This window comes from Propithecus coquereli, unplaced genomic scaffold, assembly GCF_000956105.1.
Source record: "Propithecus coquereli isolate 6110/MARCELLA unplaced genomic scaffold, Pcoq_1.0 Scaffold59, whole genome shotgun sequence".
In the NCBI taxonomy this organism is placed as follows: Eukaryota; Metazoa; Chordata; class Mammalia; order Primates; family Indriidae; genus Propithecus; species Propithecus coquereli.
Genome location: NW_012151840.1, coordinates 4,147,184 through 4,170,703, shown reverse-complemented (window position 1 = coordinate 4,170,703; position 23,520 = coordinate 4,147,184). Strand labels below are relative to the sequence as shown.

The following is a 23,520-nucleotide window of genomic DNA, read 5'->3' as shown; positions in this document are numbered from 1 at the left end:
GGGAGAAAATATTTGCAAACTATACATCTGATAAAGGGCTAATATCCAGAATTCACAAAGAACTCAAACAAATCAGCAAGAAAAGAACAAACAACCCCATTTAAAAAGTGGGCAGACGACATGAACAGGAATTTCTCAAAAGGAAGTAGACAAATGGCCAAGAAATATATAAAAAATACTCAACATCAGGGAAATGCAAATTAAAACCACAGTGAGATATCACCTTACCCCAGTCAAAATGGCTATTATTAAAAAGTCAAAAAGCAATATATGCTGGCATGGATGCAGAGAGAAGGGAATGCATATACACTGTTGGTGGGACTGAAAATTAGTACAACCTCTATGGAAAACAGTATGGAGATTACTCAAAGAAATAAACACAGACTTACCATTTGACCCAGCAGTCCCACTACTGGGTATCTACCCAAAGGAAAAGAAGTCATTTTATCAAAAAGACACCTGCACTCAAATGTCTACTGCAGCACAATTCACAGTTGCAAAGATATGGAATCAACCTAAGTGTCCATCGGTTCATGAGTGGATTAACAAAATGTGGTATGTGTATGTATGCACACACACAAACACACACACACACACACACACACACACACACACCATGGAGTACTACTCAGCCATAAAAAGGAAAAATTTAATGTCTTTTGCAGCAATTTGGATGGAACCGAAGACCATTATCCTAAGTGAAGTATCTCTGGAATGGAAAAACAAACACCACCCGTACTCTCTAATAATTTGGAACTAATTGACAGGCACACATGGGCACAGAGAGAAGTAAAAGTCATTGGAAATCAAGAAGTGGGGAAGAGGGAGGAGAGGAGGGGTAAAAACTTACCTAACAGGTACAATGAGTACTCTTCGGGTGATGGACACACTGATAGCCCTGACTTAAGTATCATAAAAACTATCCATGTAACCGAAACATTTGTACCCCCTTAATATTTTGAAATAAAAAAGAAGGCACACTTCTCACTAGCTTTTTAAAAATAATATATAATTAGATTTTTATAAAACAATATATAATTATTTTATATATTAAAAATATTTTTAATTTTTAAAAATGTGTTAATATGCAATGTGTTTATTAATGCTACTTTAAAAGAATAATAAATATTTTGAAAATTTTAAACTTTTAATATAATAAATATTGGTAGATATAACCCACAAAACTCTTTGGGATACTCTATGATTTCTACAAGTACATATAAAGGGATTCTGAAAACAAAAAGGGTTGAAAATCCAGGGCCAGAGGAATCCCACAGGCTGTCCTGATTCAGGCAGACCACAAGGTGGCAGCATGCACTCTCTGATAATTCTGGAGCCGCCTTTCCCCCACTGGGAGTCTCCGTCCATCTCCCTGTTTCTCCATCACTCCTCTGCACTTCCTTTTTTTCCTTCTCTGCAATCTCCTGTGTTGCACAACTTCTTAATTACAGGAAATAACAATCCTCTAAGCATAAGTTCTATCCAAACCAAGTCAGTCATTCATTTTATTCTGGAGACGTTTGTCAGATGTCACTCATATGCAAAGCTTATCATCGGGGGATGAGTAAATCAAGATTTCCCGCTCTACGTAGTTAATAATCTAGTGAGGGAGACAGATCCAAAGGCCAGTAATTATGATGCCAGCAGAGTAATGTTTGTGAAAGCCCTTTATTTTCTACAAAGGGCTGTATACTTCAAAGGGATTCCTGAGAGGCAGAGGAAGCCAACAGCTAGATACTGAGATACTCACCAGGAATTTCTAGAGGGCTGTGGAACTGGAGGCCTAGTGAGGTGAAAAGCCAGGTGCACAAGAGATGAGAGAGGAGGAAGGACTGGGAAAATAGAAGCTAGGGAGCAGAAAAGGAAATACCAGCTTTCCGAATTTGGAAGGCAAAGTTTCCTGGAAATGACGAGGATTATGAGCAGGGAGGCAGCCGAGGTGGGGACAGAGGGAGGTGTTCAGACGTGGGAAAGCTTCAGCTCAAGAGTCCAAGAAGCCAGGTAACTGGAGGGGCCTCACTTTGGATGCTGGAGCAGCCCGGCATGGGCACAGGGAATGGTGTTGCGATCGGCCAGGCATCTCAGAGACCTGGGCATGGCCACCAGGATGCAGGGGGGTGGTCAAGGCTTGGTGTAGACAGAGCCCAAAGGCGGCAGGACAACAATCTGCAGTCCCCGTGGATAACTTCTCCGAGCCACCCCAATGCACCAGAGCTCCAGAATGAGCAGTGGGGGGATAAAGGATGTCAGGAGGCCTGTGGTCAGGAGACCCAGATCCGGGGATCACCGTGGAAGAACATCTGGGAGCCCAAGCAAGAAGCAAGGGAGGGAGGGGACAAAGAGGCAGCAGGCTGTATGCAGCCTGACAGGGGCTGGGCCCAGGCATCGGCTTCCCTGTGGGGAGGAGGAACCTGACTTCAGTCCCTGGGGAAGCAGGTAAACCAGGAGACAGAGCCCTGGAGCCACGACGCTCACAGTGTTCATGGAGATTCCATCAAAACCCAAGATTCCATCAAAACCGGGAATCCACACTAGAAATGACTTAAAGCCTGCTGTCCCAATCTCCTCCTATAATGGACAAGAAAACAGAGGCCGGAGCACAGAAATGACTTCTAAAGTCATTTCCCAGCAAGTCTGGCAAAGCTGGGACTAGACCCCAGTTCTCAGTCCTTCAGTCCGGAGTCCTACTGTGCTGCTCCTGTAACACCCCCTTCCAACTCGGGAGGGGCAAAGCGCCCTGAAAGGCAAGAGCAGACGGGCTGTGGAAGGGGAAAGATGCAGACCCACTCTTGGTCCTGAGCACAGAGAAAGGAGCTCAAGGTTTGGTTGCAGCTGCGGGAGCCTCTGCCTGCTTGTTTGTTTGCCTGTTTGTTCTGAACCCAGCTGAGGAAGCCACACCCTTTTCTCTCAATGACAACCCCAGGGTCACTGTCCAGAGCAAGGAAAACTGGCCCAATTCCTGCCCTAGCAGGAGGCGCTGAGTTTCCCTGAAAAATCGGTACCTAGAGGAGAAGAACCCCTCCCAGACCCGTCAGTCCAATCTCTGGCCTCGGTTGGCAGCGAGGAGGCGAGTGGGGCAGTGAGGCACCTACCCATCATGCCTCGGGTCAGAAGCTGGCCTCACCTGGGCCTGGGCTAGCCTGGGACCTGGGGTCCCGCTGTGGCCTTTTGAGATGAGGGCAACATGGGATCCCCGAATGCGACTCCTGTCTGTTTGGAAGTGCTGTGTAGCTGCTCACTCCCACCCAGTGCGGAGCCTTCTCTCCCCACACCCCCAGGCACTTGCATCCCGAATCAACACTGTGGTCACAGTCAGTGGCTCTGCAGAAAGTCACAGGACAAAGGGCAACAGACCAGTGCTCATCTCACACTCACTCGTTTCCTCATTTATTTGTGCACTCCTGCATTTATTCATTCAACAAACGAATAATGTTCCTTCAGTGCCTGCCGAGCCGAGCGCTTGCTCCGGGCTCGGACTCCAGAGGTGCGCAGGGCGGTGTCGCTGCCTGAGCCACAGTGGAGTGGAGGAGTCCGGCCTGAAGGTCAAGACTCCCCAGCAGAGCAGAGGTGCCCACCGCACCCCCTTTGTGCGCGCACACTTTGTTTTACACACTCCCTATTTCCTTTTTAATGTTTTTGTTTTTCTTTAAAATTGGTTGACAAATTTTATGAGCAGGAGTTTTCGCATAAAAATACAGGCTTCCTGGACCTTCAGGAGATCCAGTAACACCTGGTCCATTTTCCCACAGGGCAGCCCTTGCCCAAGGCTGAGTGAGTACTGGCTGTCCCTTCAAGTGAAGAACTTTGCCACAGTCTCCACCACTCCCTGGTGTCCCCAACCCTAAGGCCCCACGTCAGTCGCCTGACGCTGTTGATGTTCTCATGCCCGGCCAGCTTCACCTTGGGCCTTATTCCTGCAAGGGTGTGTGGGAGCCCCTGGGTCCTGCGTGAAAAGTGCTCCAGCAGAGGCAGCAGAGGGCGCTGTGGGAGCACACGGGAAGGGCACTCAGGCATCTGCAGGGCCGCCGTGAACAATAGACGTTTCTTTTTTTTTTTTTTTTCACGTTTTAAAACTTTTTATTTGCATATTAAAAAAATTGTGCATTCCAATAATTAAAATCATTTGAACAAAAAAAAATGGCACTCTGATTAAACTGCATTTTACAGCCTGCAGGAAACCTTGGGTCAGCTTGGTTTTACTCTAGATTTCACTGTCGTCCCACCCCGCTTCTTTCACCAACATGCAAGTTCTTTTCCTTCCCTGCCAGCCAGACAGGCAGATGGGAGAGGCAGGCGCGGCCTTCGTTGTCAGTAGTTCTCGATTCTTTGATGAGAAAGGGGCAGCACAGTCATTTAAACTTGATCCAACCTCTTTGCATCTTACAAAGTTAAACAGCTAAAAGAAGTAAAATAAGAAGACAATGCTTGTGGAATGTACAGTGCATATTGGCGGGGCTCGCCTCATTACGACTCGCCTGCTTGCTTCTCCTGTTCAATCGTTTCTTTGGAAGGCAGTGGATTTTTCTCTTGCGTTTCTGTCTTCTTCAATTTCGACTTATCGAATTTCTCGATCTCAGCCATATCGGGCTTGTCAGACATGGTTGCGGAGAAGCGGAGCGAGGGGCGAGGCGCAAAAGCGAGAAGAATCCTATCTGCGCAGTGACCACCACCGAATGTAATAGACGTTTCTTAACAGCCTGAGGGCGGGCACACAGGGCCGGCTGCTGGCTGCTGTCTGAGCTTCTTCCAGCTTAAAGGATGGGGGCGGACTCAGTTAAGGAATGGATCTGAAGTTTCCAATCATGTGTTCCTAGGCTGTGTCTGCATCGTTCATTCATTCATAGATGATTTACTCATTCATTCAATCCTGCATTAGGCAAGCATGTATTACATACTTGCTGTGTGCCTAGCACTGTGCCAGGCCCTGTCCTTAGCCACCAAGAGTTTAAAATGTGATTTGGAAGACAGGATATAAGATAATGCCCCCCTTCTGTATTGTGACTCACTCACCAATTTCTCCCAGCATCTAGTATTAGTGTCTGACCCTGGATGCTTAACCAATACTGGTTGCATGCATGAATTAAAAGGTAACTAATAATAATACCTCTTATTTACTGAGCTCTCCCCAAGTTTACATGTGCTATTGTAATCCTCAAAGTAGGTCTTGTTATTAGCCTATCTTACCGATAAGGAAAATGAGGCACAGAGAAGTTAAGTAAATTGCCTAAGGTCACACAGCTAGTCTGAACTCTTAACCACTACTCCATCTGTTGGATTGCCAATGCAAGGCTGCGGTACTCAGGGCCAAGGGTTAGCACACGCAGGGCTGCCTCGGGCTTTCAGAGGGCTGAGAAGGCAGGAGGGGCTGGGGCAATGAGGGAAGGCTTCACAGAGGCTGGACAAAAGGACTAGTGGGGATGAAGGGGAGAACCATCTTCTTTGACGGAGGGAGAGGCAGGGACGAGCAAGAGGAAGGGAAGGTGCCCGGAGCGGGTCTTCCATACATGCCTCCTGGGGTGAGGGATAAGATGCCAGCAAGGACACGGATCGTTCAGCAAACCGAAGCAGGTCCCGCGTGCCAAGCCCTGCACTGTGTGCATGGGAGCATACGACATAAGTGAGAACCTCCCTTTGAGGGTCTATAGCCAATTATTAGACAGAGGCAATGGTGTAAATAACTTTACTCCAGGAAAGCGAGTGTTGAGAGACAGAAGGTATGGAAATGATTGTCAGGGAGGAAGAGACTGTATACAAATGGGAAGAACAGAGCAGGCTTCCTGGGAGAGGTTGCATTTGAACTGAGCCATGAGGGGTGGGCAGGATCTTACCCTGTGTTGTGGGGGAAGGGCATTCCTGGGGTGGCAAGGTGGAAGGTGGGCCCTGCGCACCCACGGGGCAGGAGGAGTGAAGGGAGTCCATTCCCAGAGGGCTTTGTGTGCTGGGCAGAGCCATCGCAGCTTTCCCTGTAGGCAATGGGGAGTCACTGGAGGTTGGTAGCAGGGTAGGGACATGTCGCACCCACCAAGAGGTTGCATAAAAATACCTGTCTTCCAGGTTGTAAGTTCCTGGACTCCTCATTGGGAGCAGGATTTGGAAGAGTGACACTCAGGGTTATTAGAAACACATTCGCCCTGAGGTGCTTTTTGTCAGACTGCAAGAGGGAAGTATCAGCAGAATCACCCTTAACCAGGAACCAGGATATCTGGGTCCAAATCCTGCTATGTTGCCAAACAACTATGTGACCTTGCTCAGGTCCTTCTCTGGGTGTCAGTTTCCTCATCTACAATGCAAATGGGTTGACCACTTCTGAGAACCCTTCTAACCCCAATGCCCACCCTATGAATCTAAGAACCTCACACCAACCCCTCACCTGCCTAAGAGCCCTTGTCACAGAGCCAAGCAAGCAGAGGGGGAAGGTTCAGTCCATCCTTGTTGGACTGACGGAAGGGACAGACTGCCCACATGGGGGAGGCAGAGTGGGTCGGGCACCCCAGGGGTCCTCTGCCCACCACCAGCTCTGGCTACCATAGGTGAGACGGTGCCCACAACCTCAATGGGGACGGGGGATGAGGGGCGCCGGGGGCGTGGCAGGCTTGCTGGCTTGCTCAGGGACAGTGAGGGCTTGGGGTGGAGGGGAAATGAACTACCCAATCAGCTTCCTCCCCACCCTGCTCCAGGCCAGGGCTGGGAATTTCACAAAAAGGCAGAAGGCACCATGTGAACATTTCCTGCCCCGCCCCAGCCCCCTTCCTGGCAGCGTTACCACACTGCTCACCTGTGAAGCAATCTTCTGAGAGAGGGCTGAATGCCCCGGCCAGAGGATGCCTATAAATGCTGGGCCTGAACTGTTCTCTCAAACGCTCTGTGTAGCTCCTTGGCTTTGGTAAGTGAGCTGCCAGCTTCCCTGAGCACAGCCCGCCAGCCAGTTCCTTCTTTTCTCCCCCTATTCAACTTCCTTCCAAACTCTTCTCCTGGAAGCCCTCCTTGATTGCCCTCACCCACCTTAAAGTTTTCTTCCCATTTTCTTAGGTCATGTTCTGCTGGAGCCTCCTGCCCTCAAATGCTTTGCTTTTTGGCTTTCTCCAGATATTCTAAAAATCATTTTTCACATGTATGTGACAGGTCATCTCCCAGTTAAGTTGCAGCATGACTTTCTTTTTATTTTGTGTTTCCCCTTCATCCCTGTGAGCAGCGGTAGGAAACGTTAAGGAAGCTTCACAGCGTTTTCTTCTAAGTACCACAACCCTTGCTTCTCAGTTACGCAGAATTCAAGAAGATGGCGAGGGAACAGTCGCAGCTGGAACGCGCCATAGAGACCGTCATCAACACCTTCCACCAGTATTCTGTGCGGTTGGAGCCACGAGACTGCCTGAGCCAGAAAGAATTCAAACAGCTGGTGCAAAAAGATCTGCAAAACTTCCTCAAGGTAGGGCTGGACTCTGGTCGGTCTCATGGCAGTTTGGGTTCAGAAGGCAGGATGGGGCGCAGTCTACGGCGGGCTGCGACCAGCCTGCAGAGGCAGCAGGTGCCCTGTCGCTGGGGGAGCTAAGTCACACAGTCCTGACAGAGTCAAGAAAGTGTTCTGTTGAACGTCTGCTATGTGCCAGGCCCTGGGCAGAGGGATGCAATGGTGAACAAGGAACCCACTATCCCATGCACGACAGAGTTGTTGCTAAATAAAGAGCACAGACAAAGCCCAATGCCAATAAGTGCCTGGATGGAAGAAAATAAGGTAGAGAACTGTGGGCGATTTGGCTGGGTAGGGTAGATAGAGGTGGCTAGATAGGGAGAAGGGCCTCTTTGAGGAGGTGACATTTGAGCTGAGACTTCAATGCGGGAAGGGAAGCACCTGAGGACGACACTCGGCAGGAAGCTGGAGGGACTCTAAGTCTCCGGTGGGCACGTGGGGCGGAAGGTGCGGAGCATGGAGGGCTTTGCTAATCGTAAGGGTCTATGGTGGAAAACGGATAAGTAAATAGCATGTGGAGAGCACCCAGCACAGCGCTGGCACACAGAGCACTCAGTAAAATGTGAGATTTTTTCCCCCCAATTGGAAGATGATTAGGCAATTCTAGGAACTTCCAACAGCCTTTTCGTTTTCTTTTCAAAATTGGGGAATGTGGGGAAACAGTGGCCTGGACAAAGAAGGGTGGGACACGTGGTCCCGGCCTCAGTTCCAGTCCCGCAACCAGCCATCCAGGGTGGGTCCCCAGGGCTCCTGCTGCCCCTCCCTCCACCTTGGTAAGGTGGAGGGTGACAGCCATGGGCGGTATTAGGGACACGGACAGCTAAGCAGGATGCTGGATCAGGGTGGACAAGAGAGGGCATGGGTAGGAGGCTGTGTGGCAAGGTTCCCCTTTGCGTGACCCCCACACTCGCCCCACTCGCCTCTATGACAGCCCCTGCCAGAAGCAAAGTGATAGGCCAGGAAGGGCGCTGGGCCTGGTGGACTGGCTGCTCAGCAGCAAGTGCTCCCACCAGCTGGGCACCCCACAGTTCCAGGAGGGACTCAGCTGGGGTGCCCCAGCCAATGGGCAGCAGAGCTGGAACTAGCTGGCATTCTCTGGTGCCCCCCAACCTTCCCACCTCACCTGCCATCTCCCCTTCTACACTCTGTCCCCCACTTTGGGGTCTGCAGAGCACATACACTGCTCCCTGCCCCCATCCCCAAGGTCTCCATTATCTGTTCTCCCATGTGCTCCCCCGCTGCGCTGTTTGGAGTGAGTTTCCCTAAGAGTAAGCTCCAGAAGGAGGGCGGGGAGGGAGAAGAGTGGAGGGGATGGGGCGGGACCCTAAGTCACATCCGAGCCTCGCCAATCTGTAAAAACTAATGACCCTCTCTAGGACTTGGTTACCTCAAGTCTTCCCCAAAGAAGACTGCATTCCTACCTGTTAAAGTTGGTGCAAGGACAGGATGAGATGACATTTCTAGACTTACTAATCATGTGATCTCAGCCCAGTCCCTTGACCTCAGTTTCCTCTTCTGTAACACAGACAGAGTCACAGCACGCAAGTCCTACAGTTGTGTGGGGAGTAAACTGGAAATTGCTTGGCATGTGCTCAGCACCTGCTCCATCCTGGGCACTCAGGCCATGGTTGCCTTGAGTTTTCAAGTTGAGCCCCAGGGGCAACGCTTCCCTGTGCACTTGCTGTCTGGTAGTTCTCTGTGCTCCCAAGCCCCACCTCCAGCCACATGGCCCTAACAGCCCTCTCTCCCCCACCCACAGAAGGAGAAAAGGAATGACAAGGCCATAAACCACATCATGGAGGACCTGGACACAGACATGGACAAGCAGCTGTCCTTTGAGGAGTTCATCGTACTGATGGCACGACTGACAGAAGCCTCCCACGAGGAGATGCACAGGAATGCCCCCCACCCCGATGAACCAGGCCACGAACATGGGCCAGGCCTCGGGGAGGGTGGCCAGGGCCAGGGCCACGGCCACAGCCATGGCCACGGCCATGGCCACAGCCATGGGCCAGGTCTTGGAGAGGGTGGCCACGGCCATGGCCACAGCCACGGCCATGGCCACGGCCACTAATCAGGAGGCCAGGCCACCCTGTGCCTGCCCAACCAGAGCCCTGGGAGCTGTTATGCCAAACTGCCTTGGCTGTGGGGCTGGGGCTGGGGGAAAATAAAGTCCTCCTCCACACCAGCGCTCTGCGTGCTTCTTCCTCCACCCCGCGCTTGTCGGTGGCCCAGCCCCCTCATTTAGTAATAACAAAATGAGAGGCAGTAATACATGAGTCTGTGTTGAGCGCCTTGGGCTCACCCCCCTGACAGTGTCCTCACTCCTGACTTCAGGACCCACTGCTGAGGACCAAGTCACCCTGTCCCATCTCAGACCTCCCTGCCCATCCTGACAAGATGGCCCTTGTCACTGCACAAAGAAGAAGGGGCTATCTTTTCCCCTCAACGTGCCAGCCACCTCCCAACCCAGCCCCACCCTGTGCACCTGTCACCCTCCATACAGCCCACTCTCTCCTGATAGACACCATTGCCCTGGAAGTCTTCTAGAAATGGACCTAGATGGTGCCATCGCTGGGGATGACTGGGGAGGAACACTTGTGCACCAGCAGTGGAAACAAGGACAAACCAAGTGTGTTTACCCTCAAACTCATTTCTGGACCCAAGAAAGCAGTTGGGTCTCTCTTAACAGACCCAGCATCCCAACTGTGGGTGCTGGTGGACATGGGGGTGCTCACACACTTGGAAGTCTGGGAGTGTAGCCCATGCCCAGGAGTCCCTGGCTGGCCGTCTGAAGAAATGAGCTCAGTGACTACCATGAGGAGTCTGTACTCTGGATGCGGAAAGCCACTGGGGCCTGAAGACTGTGAGGCCCGCTGTCCTCCCTGTGTTGACCAAGATTCCTTCAGTTCCCCATCAGTAGCTGAGAGCTCAGCCCGCAGGGGCATTTGCTTCTCTGCAAAGCCTGGCCCCAGCTCCCCCAGGGCTGCTGCTGCTGCTCCCTTCCAAGTCCATCCCAGTGACTCCTCTGCCATCTCCCTGTCCTCTGGCCATAAAGTCCCTTTCCCAGGTTACAACTAGCTGAGGTGGGCCTTCCAAAAACCAGAGCCCAGACCAGGGTCCTCTGACACCTATCCTTTCAGCAGAGAGAAGACTCACAGAAATAAGATGTGGGGGAGCTGGGGAAAGACTAGCAGTCACCTACTCTCCCTTTGTCAAATGAAGGAACCAAGGCGTATGTGGAGAAGAAACTAGTGTGAGGTCACGCCATGGTGGACTTGGTTAAAATAGTACTGTGAGCAAAGGGCCTTGAACCCCATCTGCTCCACGAGCTGGATCTGCCAGCCCCCTCCCCAGCACTGATCGAGAAGATAGAAGCTGCCACGGTCAGATTTCAGCTCCCCGCTCACTGTCTGGCTGTGGCTGTGTCCCCAACCTGCTTGTAACAGACTCCTCTCCAACGACCCAGGAGCCTCTGCTCTGGGCACGTGGATTTAAGGGTGCTGCTCCCACTCAAGGGCATGAGGGTGTCTCCAGGAACTGTTACAGGCTGTGAGCTTAGGCAGCAAAGTCTAGTAGCCCTTACCAGTCCCTTCTGTGACTGACTTGGGGACCAAACAGCTAGAGACGCTCATCTTCTGACAGCCCTTCTGTCCCCACGCTTTCATCCGGGGAGGAGTCACCATCTTCATCCCCTTTGGGAGGCCTGAGACCAGATGTTTCCAGTAGGGTGGAGGTGCTCCCCCACCTCCTCTACCCACCATTACTTGTAGCAGGGTCTGCCTCCCCCACTAGACCATGAACTCCGTGAGGGCACAGTCCCCAGCATCTATCTCAGTCTCTGTTTTATCCCCAGCACCTGGAGTAGTGGCTGGTACACAGTAGGTTCACAACAAATACTGACTGTATAAATGTTCTAAAATTTCTCACGTACTCCATGCTTTTTCCCAGGGGAAGGTGTGGGGGAAGGAGGGAGGAGGGGAGTGGGATTAAAACCTGCAAACAAAAGGCTTCTGGATTAGCATCATAGAATCCCACCCCTGAAGGTAAGGGGAGCAAGCTTATGGGAATCTGAAGGCCCCTCCCCGACTTTGTTCAATCAGAACTGTTGGATTTGAAGAAAGAGATTCGTTGTGAAAAAAATTTGAAAACTATTGACTTAATCCAACCTGCACCACTCCCACCCTTGAGTAATTCTCCCCAACATCCCTGCCAAGTGGTTGAACCAACCCTGCCTGAATTCCTCCAGGAAAGGGGAGCTTCCTCTTTTGGCACTGACACTTAGAAAGTCCCTCATTATACTGAGCAAAGAATTGTCTCCTTGTGCCTGCCAGACATTAGTCCTACTTTCCCTCGAACCCCCTTGAGGACACAGAATAAATCTAATCCCATGTCATCCATCGTTCCATCCCTGCATCCACTCCTCTTTTTCTTCAAATGCTCTCCCCGATCACATCTGGGCTTTCTCCAGCCTCTTCACCTCTGCACCAAGAGTTCTCTGCTCCATCCTGGTGTCTCTAGTAAGTCCCTTAGGACCCACAGGCCTCAGAGCCACAAAGACTTCCCCAACCACCCACCCTTCTCAAGAATATAGGGGCTCCCTCCTCCAGGCCCACAGAACTCTCTGGAACTTCCACCACTGCACTTCAAATACGAAATTGTAACCCTTCATCTGTAGGCGTGAGCCCCTGAAAGCAGGGACTATCGCTGATTTTCCCCATATCCCAGATGCCAGCAGGGAACAAGCTCTCGGTGAGAATGTATGAACAAACAAGTGAAGGTAGTATGGCCCTAGGACCCTAAGGAGCTGGACGCCATGGTTGAAGCAGAAGTGGGTGCTTTGTAGGGAAGGTGCAGCGCTTGTGTGGTGAATACGAGGTGGGGTAGCTTTGAGAACCTGGAGGGGGATGCCAGCCTCCTGGCGACCTGGAGTAGGGCAGAGGGCAGAGCAGCTGAGCAGCAGGGTGCCCAGAGGACAGACCTTCTCAGATACCGAGAGTCCTTGCTTTTGCCTTATCTCCCTGCTAACTCGGTCTGAGTGTAGAAGACTGTTCTAAACTCCAGGAGAAGTTCTGACTGCAAGCCACTTTCACAGGTCCCTGTGGGATTTTCTTTAAACATAGTTCAACAGAGCTCATGGAAGTGACTTAACCTCTTCCTTCCATTAGCCCCTTCATTCCAAAAAGATCTGGTTCTGTTGAGTGCAGGGGAGCAGGCTTCTTCTCTCAGATAGACAGCAAGTATGTCAATGTCAAGTGAGAATTGGCGGCCACCTCTATGATTGATGGGTCCTTTTGGGAAACATAAACTTTAGGGATTTCCCCAGCATTATAGTCACTAAAGAACCAGGGACAGCCTGCCAGCAGATGACTATCTGCCAATTCCTACAAAGACAGCTGCCCTCCTGTCTGGCAATTAGCAGTGGAACCTGAACTTCTGGATGTCTTTCTGGGAGGGATGAGGAAGGAGCAGCAGGGGTCTCAGCAGCTGGACTCTGCCCAAATGCTTCACAGTGCTCTGTATGTGCTCCAGGGCCTGGGTGATGTGGGATGGCTCCAGCATTTGGGAAGCACATGAATTCATTTGTCCATTCACTTGTTTGTCCACTCATTCACTCGACAGACATTAACTGCAGACTTACTGTGTATCGGGCACCGTATAATGCTCTGAGGAGCCACCACAGTAAATAAGGGCTGACCATGTTGTCAAGGAGCTCCCAGGCATGCAGGAGAGATAAGACAGCGCCTCAAATGATTCTAATATGGAAAATGAAAGGCCAGGCAGATGTGAAGTTCAGTGGGACTTCGAGGTGGGAATGATGCCTTTCACCGGGGCTATCTCCCTGGAGAGGTGAGTGTCACAGTGACATCCGAGGCCAGTAGCAGTAGACATCCCAGGATAAACAGGAAGGTGCTTCAGAGAGAGGAGAGCGCGTGTGCAAAGGCCTGAAAGTGGGCATGTGTGGGGTTTGAGCAGGACTGAGGAAGGGGTGTGAGAGGGAGGGGTGGAGATACTGAGGAGAGCAGGGCAGGCCCCGGGCCAGGGAGCTACACTCCGCCCAGTAGAATGGGGGCAGCGATGAAGGCTTCAGGGTGGGAAATGATATAATCACATTTGCATTTCAGAGAAGTCTCTCTATCTATGGTTTATGGGAGGGATTTGGGGTGAGGGTGAGACCACAGTCATGCGGGTGTGTTAGGAGGTTGCCCCAATAGTGCAGGCGAGAACTACAGAGAGCCTGAGGTGGTGCCTTTCACAAAAGGTAAATTGAGTCAGAGTCTCAAACTACCCCAGGCTTCATCTCAATTAGGCAAGGTGTAACCCGCAACCCCTGTAGGATGAAGAAGATCATTTTGTGCTGTTAGCCAAGACCTTGCCAAGAAGAAAGGCCTCGGCTTTCAACAGCCCAGTGAGGCAATCTTACACAACCCCGATGCAGGCCCTGCTTAGAAGGAAGCTCCAAAATCCAACCTCAATGCCCTGCCCCCCCTTCCATCAGTTGCTTAAAATTTATATTTTAGAAAGCTCTGTGTCATGGATTTTGACATTTCAATTACTGAGGTGGCAACACGATTGAAACAACTGGTTGCCCAAGTCCTGTTGCCTCTTAAGGCTCCAACCCAAAACAATTCCTCTATCCAAAGACCCTGGTCTGTCCCTGGCTGGACTGGACCCCCACTCTCTGTCTTCAGAGATCCCCCAGACACAAGAGGCAGGGAAAGGGAGCCCTATGGGAGAGAGCCTGACCCCTGTCTGAGAACCCCAGGTTTTTCCTTTTCTCCACAAGTTCTCCCATTTTTGCCCATGTACCCAGAGTTGTCACAGGCACACTGTGCAGTGACCTGAGGTTAGGCGAGAAGAGGGGGTGGCACCCACACACAGAGCAGGGGTGGCAGGGTGCTGGCATGCAGCCTGGGGCAGCCAGCCTGGGCTTGGGTCTGCCCCTCTCCCCCCTGCCCTGCCTCTCCCCCATCCTTCCTGTTTGCTCCACTCTTTTGCTCTCCACCTTTCCTGCATTCTCTCCCGGATCTTTGCCTTGCTTGCTGCCTCCATGCTCCCGCTCTGTGGTGAGATGCTGTCCCAGGCAGCGGGGGTGCTTTCAGGGAGGGGATATGCCATTGAGAAGACTGGGGGTCATCTCTAACCAGGGCAGACTCCAAAACACACCATGGTCGGCTCCCGAGTCTCCTCTAATAATGAAAAATGAAAATAGCCAAAGGGCTTGGGGAACTGGGTGTGGAAAAGAGAAGCAAGAGCCGTGAGAACAGCCTTCCGATATTGCCAAGGCCTGGGAGAGAAGCCCACGCCATGGCAAGGCCTCCAAAGCCCTCGGCGATGGCTCGCCCGCTTCCTTCTGCCCCCAGCACCACCGTGGCACCTCCCTTGCCTTCTATACCAGCTGTTCGTTCCCCCGGCTAGAAAAGGTAGCTCACATCAAAGAAGCCAACATCCATCCGTCTACAGCAACTAAACGCAGGGGCTGGGTGAGCAAAACACGTAAGGTCCCTGCTCTCCTGGAGCGCCCGTCCAGGGCAGAGTCAGACAACAAGCAAGTCCAGGGATTAGGTCATGTCAGATGGTGACGAGTCCCACAGAGAAAGTAGAGGAGGAAAATGTGATAGAGCGACTGCTGAGGGGGGCAGCCAGGCAAGGCCTCCTTAAGGGAGCAACACCAGAAAGGAGGCCTGAGAGACAAGAAGCATCTCCACAAAGATTGCACTCCAGATGCGCCAGGGAACCTTTGGAGAGGTTTGATCAGGCAGCGGACGTGACATAACCTATGTCTGGAAAGTAGGTTGGAGCACTCTGGAGCAGGAGCAGGGGGACCAGGTAGGAGGCTGCTGCGGGGACTCATCCAGCCTGACCTGCGTCGATACTGCGCTTGGTCCCCTGCCCTCGAGGAACCCTCAGTCCAGTGGGCGCAGCTGTTTCAGGAAGATCCCGGAACAGTATAGAAAATCTGCCCCCCAAACCGAGAGGGAACGGAGAGACGGAAGAATGACTCGGACAAGGCCAGCTTGGTGAGTTAGATGAGTCTCTCAGAGGTTATTTACCAGGGCGTTTGCACCTGGGCGGCACAGGAATTTTTTTTACAGGAACTTCTTGTTAGCAAAATCTGCATCTGTACACCCTGTGGTATTATTTTAAATCTCTTTCCAATGAGTAATGTAAGGTTTTTACATTGTATCTTTGTTTGTTCACAGTGAAACAAATCTCATCATATGCCATCATCAATGGTTGTTATATAACCTATGTTATGTTAATGGCATTACAATTTTCCATTAGGCAGGGACTTTAGGCTTACAATTAGCCAAAGGGCACTACAGGACAGCTAAAGCAGTTCTAAAGCAATCAGGGCTGGTTTGAGCTGGCCATTTCAGGACAGGAAAGTGCTGAGACACCCAGGAAAGTTCTGGGCACAGACACACACACACATAAATTACCTTGGTACCTGCCTAGTCTACTTGGTAACAATTTTGCTGAGCACTCCAGACTAGCACAGTGTTGTTAAGTGGAGGGGGAACTTGCATTTTTGCCTCAGCCTTAGACACCCAAATAGGTATTTTCAACACAATACTACGTCGTGGGCAAAAGATAAGCAAAGGTGGGTGATAAGCACAAGACACCCTGGACGCCCAGAGGAGGTGCTTTTTGTCTGTCTTCTGGGCTGGGATGGAGGCAGAGGTGGAGAGGAGAGTGAAGGGTAGATTGCTTGGATGAATGCCTAAACTGAGTTTTGAAAGGGCAAGAGTTGCACTCCTATGTGCCCAGAGCTGTGTTAAGCAATGAGAGAAATCAGAGAAGCATAGGAAGTTAGGGCCCCAGAGTTCTTGGCCTCCAAATTTTTACAGTCTAATTTGCTTTCTTTTAACTTTGAAGGCTTCTTGTGTTGGCCAAGCCAAAATAATTAGACCTAGCCATCAGGGGCTTCTGGGAGCCATTTCAATGAGTACAGATCCTTCCACTGTCCTCCAAGGTGCTGATATGCATGTTGGCTTGGTTTGTGGTGTGCCAGCAGCCTGCCAGAAATGTCCTCATGAGGGCAAAGTGCTGCACACATGGCACCCAGAAGAGTAGCATTGCGCCCTGTATGGTGCAATAATGCCTTTGCCCAGGTGGCTGTCAGACCAATCATCCCAGCAGGAGCTGGAGAGTAGAACGGGCAGGTCAGCTCCAAGTTGGAAGGGACCTAAAATCTGCTCTTGATGGAAATACATGAAAGGGAAATGAGCAGGGGAGCTCCCTGGAGAATGTGACGTTCGAGTTGGGCCGTGGCATATAAGCAGGAGTTCTACAGCCAGACAAGGGCCCGAACAGCCTGGTGCCCACGACAGAGTAGACACGAAAATGTCTGTGAATGAAGGGAAGAAAGGGCGCTCCAGGCAAAGAGAGCAGGAAACGACATGAGCAAAATCCGAGAAGTCTGAAAGTTCACAGAAAAACTGGAGAACGTTCTGGAGTGGCTGGAAAATGGGGCTCCCAGGGCGGACACAGGTTGTTGGTGAGACTGCAGAGAGGACAGGGCCAGTCTCTGAGGCTCATGGCTCTAGCAGAGCTCCTGTTCACTTGCTTGTTTCGTGATAGCTGCCATAGTCATAGGATCTAGTCCCTGTGTTGTCATGAGGGACTGGAGATCACTAGTGCCAACAGCGCACTAAATACATGAAAAGGCGGGGGCTCGGAGAGGGGAAGCCGCTCACCCACACTCACAGCGCCAAGCGGTTGAGCTGGGAGTCTAACCAAGTTCATTTGATTCCAAGTTAAGGGCTCTTTTCATTGCCCTTAGGTGCCTCTGACTGATGGACTTTGACCAAGGTTAGCAGCCCTTACAAGTTTTCTAACCATGATTTAAGTTCAGTTTGTGGTTCAGCTGGCTATTTTGAAACTAAATCATGGCTGGTGAATGTTTTCATAACAGTAAACATGCTGGGTTTTATTCTTGTTAGTTGGCTGTTGGTTTCCTTTAGTAGATTCTAATACTACTGTCTATATCAGAAGTGGTCCCGGATATATGTGAGTACATCGAGGGAGAGTCCCAGTTTGCAGAACAACAGCTTGGTCTAACTTAAAGAACTTGAAAGAAATATATTGCATGATTGCCCTTGGTTATTTATCTCATACTGGTCAGCTTTAACTATCCAAGTGACTCCCAGAAATAACCTCAATCTTTGCTTTAGTCTAAAATAATCTCTGCCCGCTGTGCTGTGGCAGAGGGTGGGTCAGCTACAACTCTTACCTCCTGTATGAATTGTTATCCTCCTGTTATTGCTCATGGCTACCAAGTGCTTGCTCTGCATCGCGTGCTGTGCCAAGTGCTTTACGTGTGCCAGAGATCGTCTAACCCTCTCACCCACTCTGGGAGAGAGCTGCTATTGTTGTCCCCATTTTATTGATGGGAAAACTGAGGTTCAAAGATTTTCAATAACCTGTTCAAGGTCTCACAATTAGTAAGAGGCAATGCTCAGATTTGAACCTGGAACCCTCATACTCTTGGGTGCAGCCCTTTGGCACCCAGGAACCTCGCTTCCCGTTGTCCCTCTAAGTGATGCCCTCCTTCTAGACCCTACACAAAGTTCTCCTCCATCCAATTGAGATATCTCAGAATGTTAAAACTGAATGACACATGAGTGTTCACCTAGTCTAAAACTTTTCAAAATAATTTTTTAAAATTCTTTTGAATTCATCAAAAATAAAGCAAACAGAGGCCCGGAGAGGCAAAGTGACTTGCCCAAGGTCACACAATGAGGGAGGGCTTTCCCCGAATGCTCCCTCATTCTCATCCACGTTTGGTAATGGACGCCTTCCAGACTCAGGCCATTCCAGGACCCCCTTCTCTGGGTCCCAAACTCCTTCCTCTTCTGGCCGTCCCACTTCACCCCCTCTTCAGTCTCCCCACCCTGCCCTGCGCACAGGCTCTTGCTTCCTCACAAGCTTTCCACACTTCCCCCCTGCTCAGCTTTGCTCAACTCACAAATGCGGTTGTTTCCCCTGGTGGGGGGTCAGCAAACCTCCACACCAGGCCTGGATGGTCAGAACTTGTCACTTGTCACTCATCCTGAATCCCAGCTTCCTACACATCATCTCCACATGGCTTCGCACTGAATAAGCCAAAAACCAAACCTGCCCTCCCCAGTAAAAAGCTCCCCTTCCCACTTTTCCCCACATCTGTCATACCTGAGCTCCAGCATGTTATCTAATCCTTCTTAAACTCTTTCTCAAATTCTGCCCTCCTGGCCCGGCCCTACTGCTGAGGAAGCGCCAGAGGGAGCAGCTGCTGGAGGGTCTGCCGGAGCCCAAGGCCATGCCCTGGCTGCCTCTTCCTGGGTGTCTTGACTTCCCACTAAATGGACGTGACTCCAGGGGGTGGGGTTGACTTCTGATTTCGTGCTCCCCAACAATCCCAGACCTGACTGAGCAGTCGGTTGTGGGGAGACGGGGGTTGGAAGGCAGGGAGGACCCAGTGACTTCTGCCAATCAGATTGAATTGGATTTCTTACCAGGGAACGCTGACCCTAACACTTGTGCCCTTGGGAGATTATTCCTGCCCCCAAGGCCACGCTTCTTCCCCTGGGAACATTTATAAGAAATCAAACCAACAGCCTTCTTGATTTCCATGCATTCACTCATTTAAGAAATATTTATAAAACACTGTCTTAGTCCCTTTGTTCTAAGAAAATACCATAGACTGGGTAATTTTTAAACAATTTAAATTTATTTTTCACAGTCCTGGAAGCAGAGAAGTCAAGATCAAGGTACTAGAATGTTCAGTGTCTGCTCTCTGCTTCCAAGATGATGCCTTGTTGCTGCATCCTCCAGAGGGGACAGATGCTGTGTCCTCACCTGGTGAAGGGACAGAAAGGGCAAACTCCCCCCACCCCAAGCCCTTTTATAATATAAGGTATTAACCCATTCATGAGGGTGGAGTCTTCATGGCCTAATCACCTCCTAAAGGCCCCACATCTTAATACTTGCCTTAAGTTTCAGTATGAATTATGGAGGAAACAGAAACAGTCAAACCACAGCAAACACCTACCTGTGCCAGGCACTGCTGATGCTGGCAATTCAGCACCTGCTCACAAGCAGCTGCTCCACTAGAGGAGACGGATATTAAACAATCACATCAACAGTAAAGAGTCACAAAAGGAGAGAAGAGCAGCATGGTCCTAGGGGCGTGTTTAACAAAGAACCTGGCCTGGGCCAGTGTGCAGCCTGGCCAGAGAAGTCTTCCCTTTCCTTACCCTGTGCCAGACAGAGCGCAATACTCTTCTCCCTGGTCCCTTCTCCCTGATTCTTCCCAACTCTTTTCCACCCTTTCCCCCTTTTAGGGAACCAAAGAAAGTGTTCTTTACTATCCCATGCTGACAGACATTCAAAATTTCAAAATTCTACCCCAAATTTTATGATCATGTATCCACTCCTTCAGGCAGCCTAACTGACCCATCCCACCCTCAAAGCCAGGCCACTGTCCTCCTACTCTCCCATACCTCCTGTGCTTACTTCTGCCAAAGCACGTGTGCCATGGCATGGGGATTTCTGCAGAAGCAGGTTTCCCCCCACCAGAGTTGAGCATCTTAAGGCAGGGGTATGGTCTTTCATCTCTGTACCCCCAGCATCCAGCCCAATGTCTTATGGGAAAAACTTTGGAGCAATCCTTGATTTTTCAATTTCCACTTTCAAAATGTACCCGGAATCTGAGCACTCCTTGTCACCACCATTGCCACCACCCTAGCCCAGTCCTCCATTCATCCCTCGAATGACCCAGGGCTGCAGGGCTCCACATGACTGCGGTGAGCTACAAGTGACTATTGAGCGCTTGAAATGTGGCCACTGGAAGTGTAAAATATACACTGGATTTCAATGGCTTAAAAAAAAAGAAAAGAATGCAAACTATCTCAATAATAATTTTTATATTGTTGAAGTGGTAACATTTTTGATCTACCGGGTTAATAAAATATATTGTTAAAATTAGCTTCCCCTTCATTTTCACATTTTTTAATGTGGCTACTAGTGAATTTTAAATGACACGTGTGGTCCATATTATATTTGTATTGGAAAACAACGCCCTAGGGAATCTCTCCTTAGCTGGTCTCCCAGCTTCCAATCTTGCCTGCACCCTACAATCCGTTCTCCACAGAAGCAGCCCCAGTGATCCTTCATGGAGAGCGTAATGGAATCATCCTGCTCCGCTCATCAACCTTCCTCCCAACCCCCATGGCTCCTTAGCACATTTGGGATAAAGTCCAAAGTCCTCCCCACGTCTGTAAGCCCCTGTAGAACCACATCCCCCACCTCGCCCCATCTCAATTACTGTACCCCAGGTCCACTGGCTTCTGTGCTGCTCTTTGGGCAGGTCAGGAATGTGACCACTTCAGAACCTTGGTCTCTCTCTGCCAGGAATTCTTGGCCCTCAGATATCTGCAAGTCGCTCTCCTTCATTTCTTTCAGATTTTTGCTCAAAAATGTACGTTGACCATCCCATTTAAACCAACGTCCCCCTCCTTTCCCTTCCACCCTAACTGTACTTCTCAACTTCAGTTTTCTTCATATTATTTATCTATACCTACCAGTGTATCATGTGAGATATAAAGATATAGAAATAGATATAGATATGTACTTTAGAGACAAGGTCTTACTACGTTGCCCAGGCCAAACTGCAGTGGCTATTCACAAGCACAATCGTAGCTCATTGCAGCCTCGAGCTCCTGGCCTCAAGTGATCCTCCCACCTCGGCCTCCCAAGTAGCTGGGACTTCAGGTATGCACCACTGCTCCCAGCCATATGATTTTTTATTTGTCTATTCGTTTATTTTCTATTCCCTCCCCAATAGTATGCAAGCTCTGAGAGGACAAGGACTTTGTACCTTTTGTCTCTGGTACTCAGGGAACATTTGTTGAATGAAGGAATGAATGAATAAATAGTGGGCATTCAATAAATATTTGCTGAACAAATGAACAAATGGAGCAGGGGGTCTAAAGTTTCTAAACGAGGCTGGCAGACAGCAGGGGTGAGGTGTGATCATGTTTGGGGGCCATGGGCATGGAAAGAAAAAAGTACACACTGTTGAGAACTTTTCATGAGCACATTTATTGACTCTCACTCCCCTCAGGGAAGGCTGGGTTTGGGAGAGGGAAATTAATGGCCCTCCTTGGGGACATTGCTGGGGAAAAGGCCCTCAGAGAGCTTCCTACTCTTTGTGGATATTCTCGTGGGCAGTCTTTAGCACAGAGGCCACCAGGGTCATGAATTCAACAAAGTCGACCTGCTGATCTCTATTGGTATCCAGACCGGCGAATATATTGTCAACAGTCTCTTTGTCTCTGGTATTCTAGAAGAAAGAAATAGCAGAGACCTTGAGCTCATAACCTCCACACAAGACTCTTTCTCAGGCTTCTCATCCCTCAGAGCCCAGCTTTGGGGGTGTCCGGGAACATTAACCCATTAGCCAAAACTGTGTTGGACAATCCAATGTGACAAACCAGAGGACACAACTGTCATGAAGCATCCTGGAACCAGCAAGGCTTGACCTGGAAGGTACTCTGCAGCTCACCTAACCCGCCCCTCCCCTGTCCTGCCTCTCTTCACTTTACATGTGAGGAAACACTCCAGAGAGAGGAACTGAGCAGAACCTCGAGTGACAGAGTGAGTTATTGAGAGAGGGAGGCAGAGGTCTTCCCTACCAGCATGGGGAGAGCGTCCTCAGGAGCTCAAACTGGGGCCAACCCCACCCCAGTCCTTGTCCCACCATCCTCCTTCAGGTCTTGCCACTCCCCTCAGTGCAGCGATGAGGGGGCACCCCCTACCTTGATGGTGTTTGCAAGTTCCTTTGACAACAGCTGGCTCAGCTCACCCTTAGAGAGGGTGTCATAATCTCCCGTCCTAATTGAGTATTGGTGGAAGACGTTGATGATTCCCTCCATGTGCTGTTCAAGCTTACTCATCTTCTCAGCCTCACGTTAACCTTCAAAGAAACAAGCGAAGTCTTACAGCAGTCTTTCAGGCACCCCTCAACATCCACTCTCCCCTCTCTTTCTACAACAAGGGCTTAGAGAAAGCACATCCTCCATGTCTGCTTTGTGGTCTCTCTGCTCTATGTTGATCCATGGTGAAGTTTTCATTTGTGGATAGGATAGGGAAGAGAAAAACATATAACAATGCCTAAAGTCTAAAAGAATCATCCTCCATTGCCCATGGTGTTCCATACCACCTCATCCATCTGGGAGGATAATCTGGAGGGTATTGTTCACTCAAGCTCACCCGAGAAGGGTTCTGTGGTGAGCCAGGCTCTTTGCTTTCCTTAGTCAATGGTACTTTGGCCACATGTCCCTTACAAATGGTCCCCACCCCACCTCTGCTTAGCCATCCCTAAGTCCTGATGCTGCATCTACCAAGCACAGCAAAGGCTGGTCTACTTGGGTCCAAAATGCAATATCAGCCCAGAGGTGCTCAGGCAGGTGGAGGGTTGTGGCTTCCAACACCCTGTGATTGCAATGAGACCACCTACAATTACCACTCCATAGACCACTGAGGACCCAGCCAAGGAAAGGACACTTACCCTTCAATGCACAGGAATGTGGAGCTATAGCAAGAAGCCAGCACTGGTGAAGTGCACTGAGCCAAGAAGGTTTTTATAAGCCAGTCCAGGCTCCACATTCGACCGTGGGTGAAGAAATCTCTCTGATTCATCATGAGGCAATTGCTAGACACCGCTCTGTTGCTCAAGAGGAGCTTCAAACCTGTGGCTTTGACTGAAACAGATGCTCAGGTTGCACCCACCCTGAATCTCACCCTCCTGTTCAACCTTAAGAAAAAAGCCCCCACCGCACCCACACACCTTCCTGTTCAACCTGAAACAAAAGCCCCTGCCCCACCCACCCCAACACGGGTGCCCTGCACATTTCTGAGCCCTGAGCCAGGATCCTGCCTTCAGGTTTAGCTTCACTCTCTACTCCCTCGTAAAAGGCTAAAAGAACACATTTCACTGTCTGGGTGGCGCCTGCCTGGAAAGGGAAGGAGAGGGGAGAGGCATTTGTTGAGAGTCTATTTGGGCAAAA

At 50.4% G+C, this 23,520-nt stretch overlaps 3 protein-coding genes across 3 annotated transcripts; 1 reads left to right on the top strand and 2 right to left on the bottom strand.

Moving 5' to 3' along the window:
- Nucleotides 1–4,064: 4,064 nt before the first annotated feature.
- LOC105821997 (thymosin beta-4) lies at nt 4,065–4,669 on the bottom strand. The gene has a single exon (XM_012658917.1). The coding sequence runs from the start codon at nt 4,597–4,599 to the stop codon at nt 4,465–4,467; it is 135 nt and encodes a 44-aa protein (XP_012514371.1). The 5' UTR covers nt 4,600–4,669; the 3' UTR covers nt 4,065–4,464.
- A 2,152-nt stretch (nt 4,670–6,821) lies between these two features.
- On the top strand, nt 6,822–9,643 carry S100A9 (S100 calcium binding protein A9). Its single transcript, XM_012658612.1, has 3 exons — nt 6,822–6,883; nt 7,258–7,426; nt 9,228–9,643. The coding sequence occupies exons 1-3, from the start codon at nt 6,822–6,824 to the stop codon at nt 9,540–9,542; spliced, it is 546 nt and encodes a 181-aa protein (XP_012514066.1). The 3' UTR covers nt 9,543–9,643.
- Nucleotides 9,644–21,533: 11,890 nt separating this feature from the next.
- S100A12 (S100 calcium binding protein A12) lies at nt 21,534–23,116 on the bottom strand. The gene is made up of 3 exons (XM_012658626.1): nt 23,022–23,116; nt 22,270–22,427; nt 21,534–21,794 (listed from the first exon to the last, which is right to left on the bottom strand). Exons 2-3 carry the CDS (start codon nt 22,405–22,407, stop codon nt 21,654–21,656), a joined length of 279 nt encoding a protein of 92 aa, XP_012514080.1. The 5' UTR covers nt 22,408–22,427; nt 23,022–23,116; the 3' UTR covers nt 21,534–21,653.
- Between the last annotated feature and the right edge of the window lie 404 nt (nt 23,117–23,520).

Excerpts from the sequence above, each read along its gene's own strand:
- LOC105821997 (XM_012658917.1), bottom strand. The coding sequence starts at position 4,599 with ATGTCTGACAAGCCCGATATGGCTGAGATCGAGAAATTCGATAAGTCG.
- S100A9 (XM_012658612.1), top strand. The coding sequence starts at position 6,822 with ATGCCTATAAATGCTGGGCCTGAACTGTTCTCTCAAACGCTCTGTGTA. Across the intron at positions 6,884-7,257 it reads TGTGTAGCTCCTTGGCTTTG|TTACGCAGAATTCAAGAAGA; the intron begins GTAAGTGAGCTG and ends CTTGCTTCTCAG. Across the intron at positions 7,427-9,227 it reads ATCTGCAAAACTTCCTCAAG|AAGGAGAAAAGGAATGACAA; the intron begins GTAGGGCTGGAC and ends CCCCACCCACAG.
- S100A12 (XM_012658626.1), bottom strand. The coding sequence starts at position 22,407 with ATGAGTAAGCTTGAACAGCACATGGAGGGAATCATCAACGTCTTCCAC. Across the intron at positions 21,795-22,269 it reads AACTTGCAAACACCATCAAG|AATACCAGAGACAAAGAGAC; the intron begins GTAGGGGGTGCC and ends TCTTTCTTCTAG.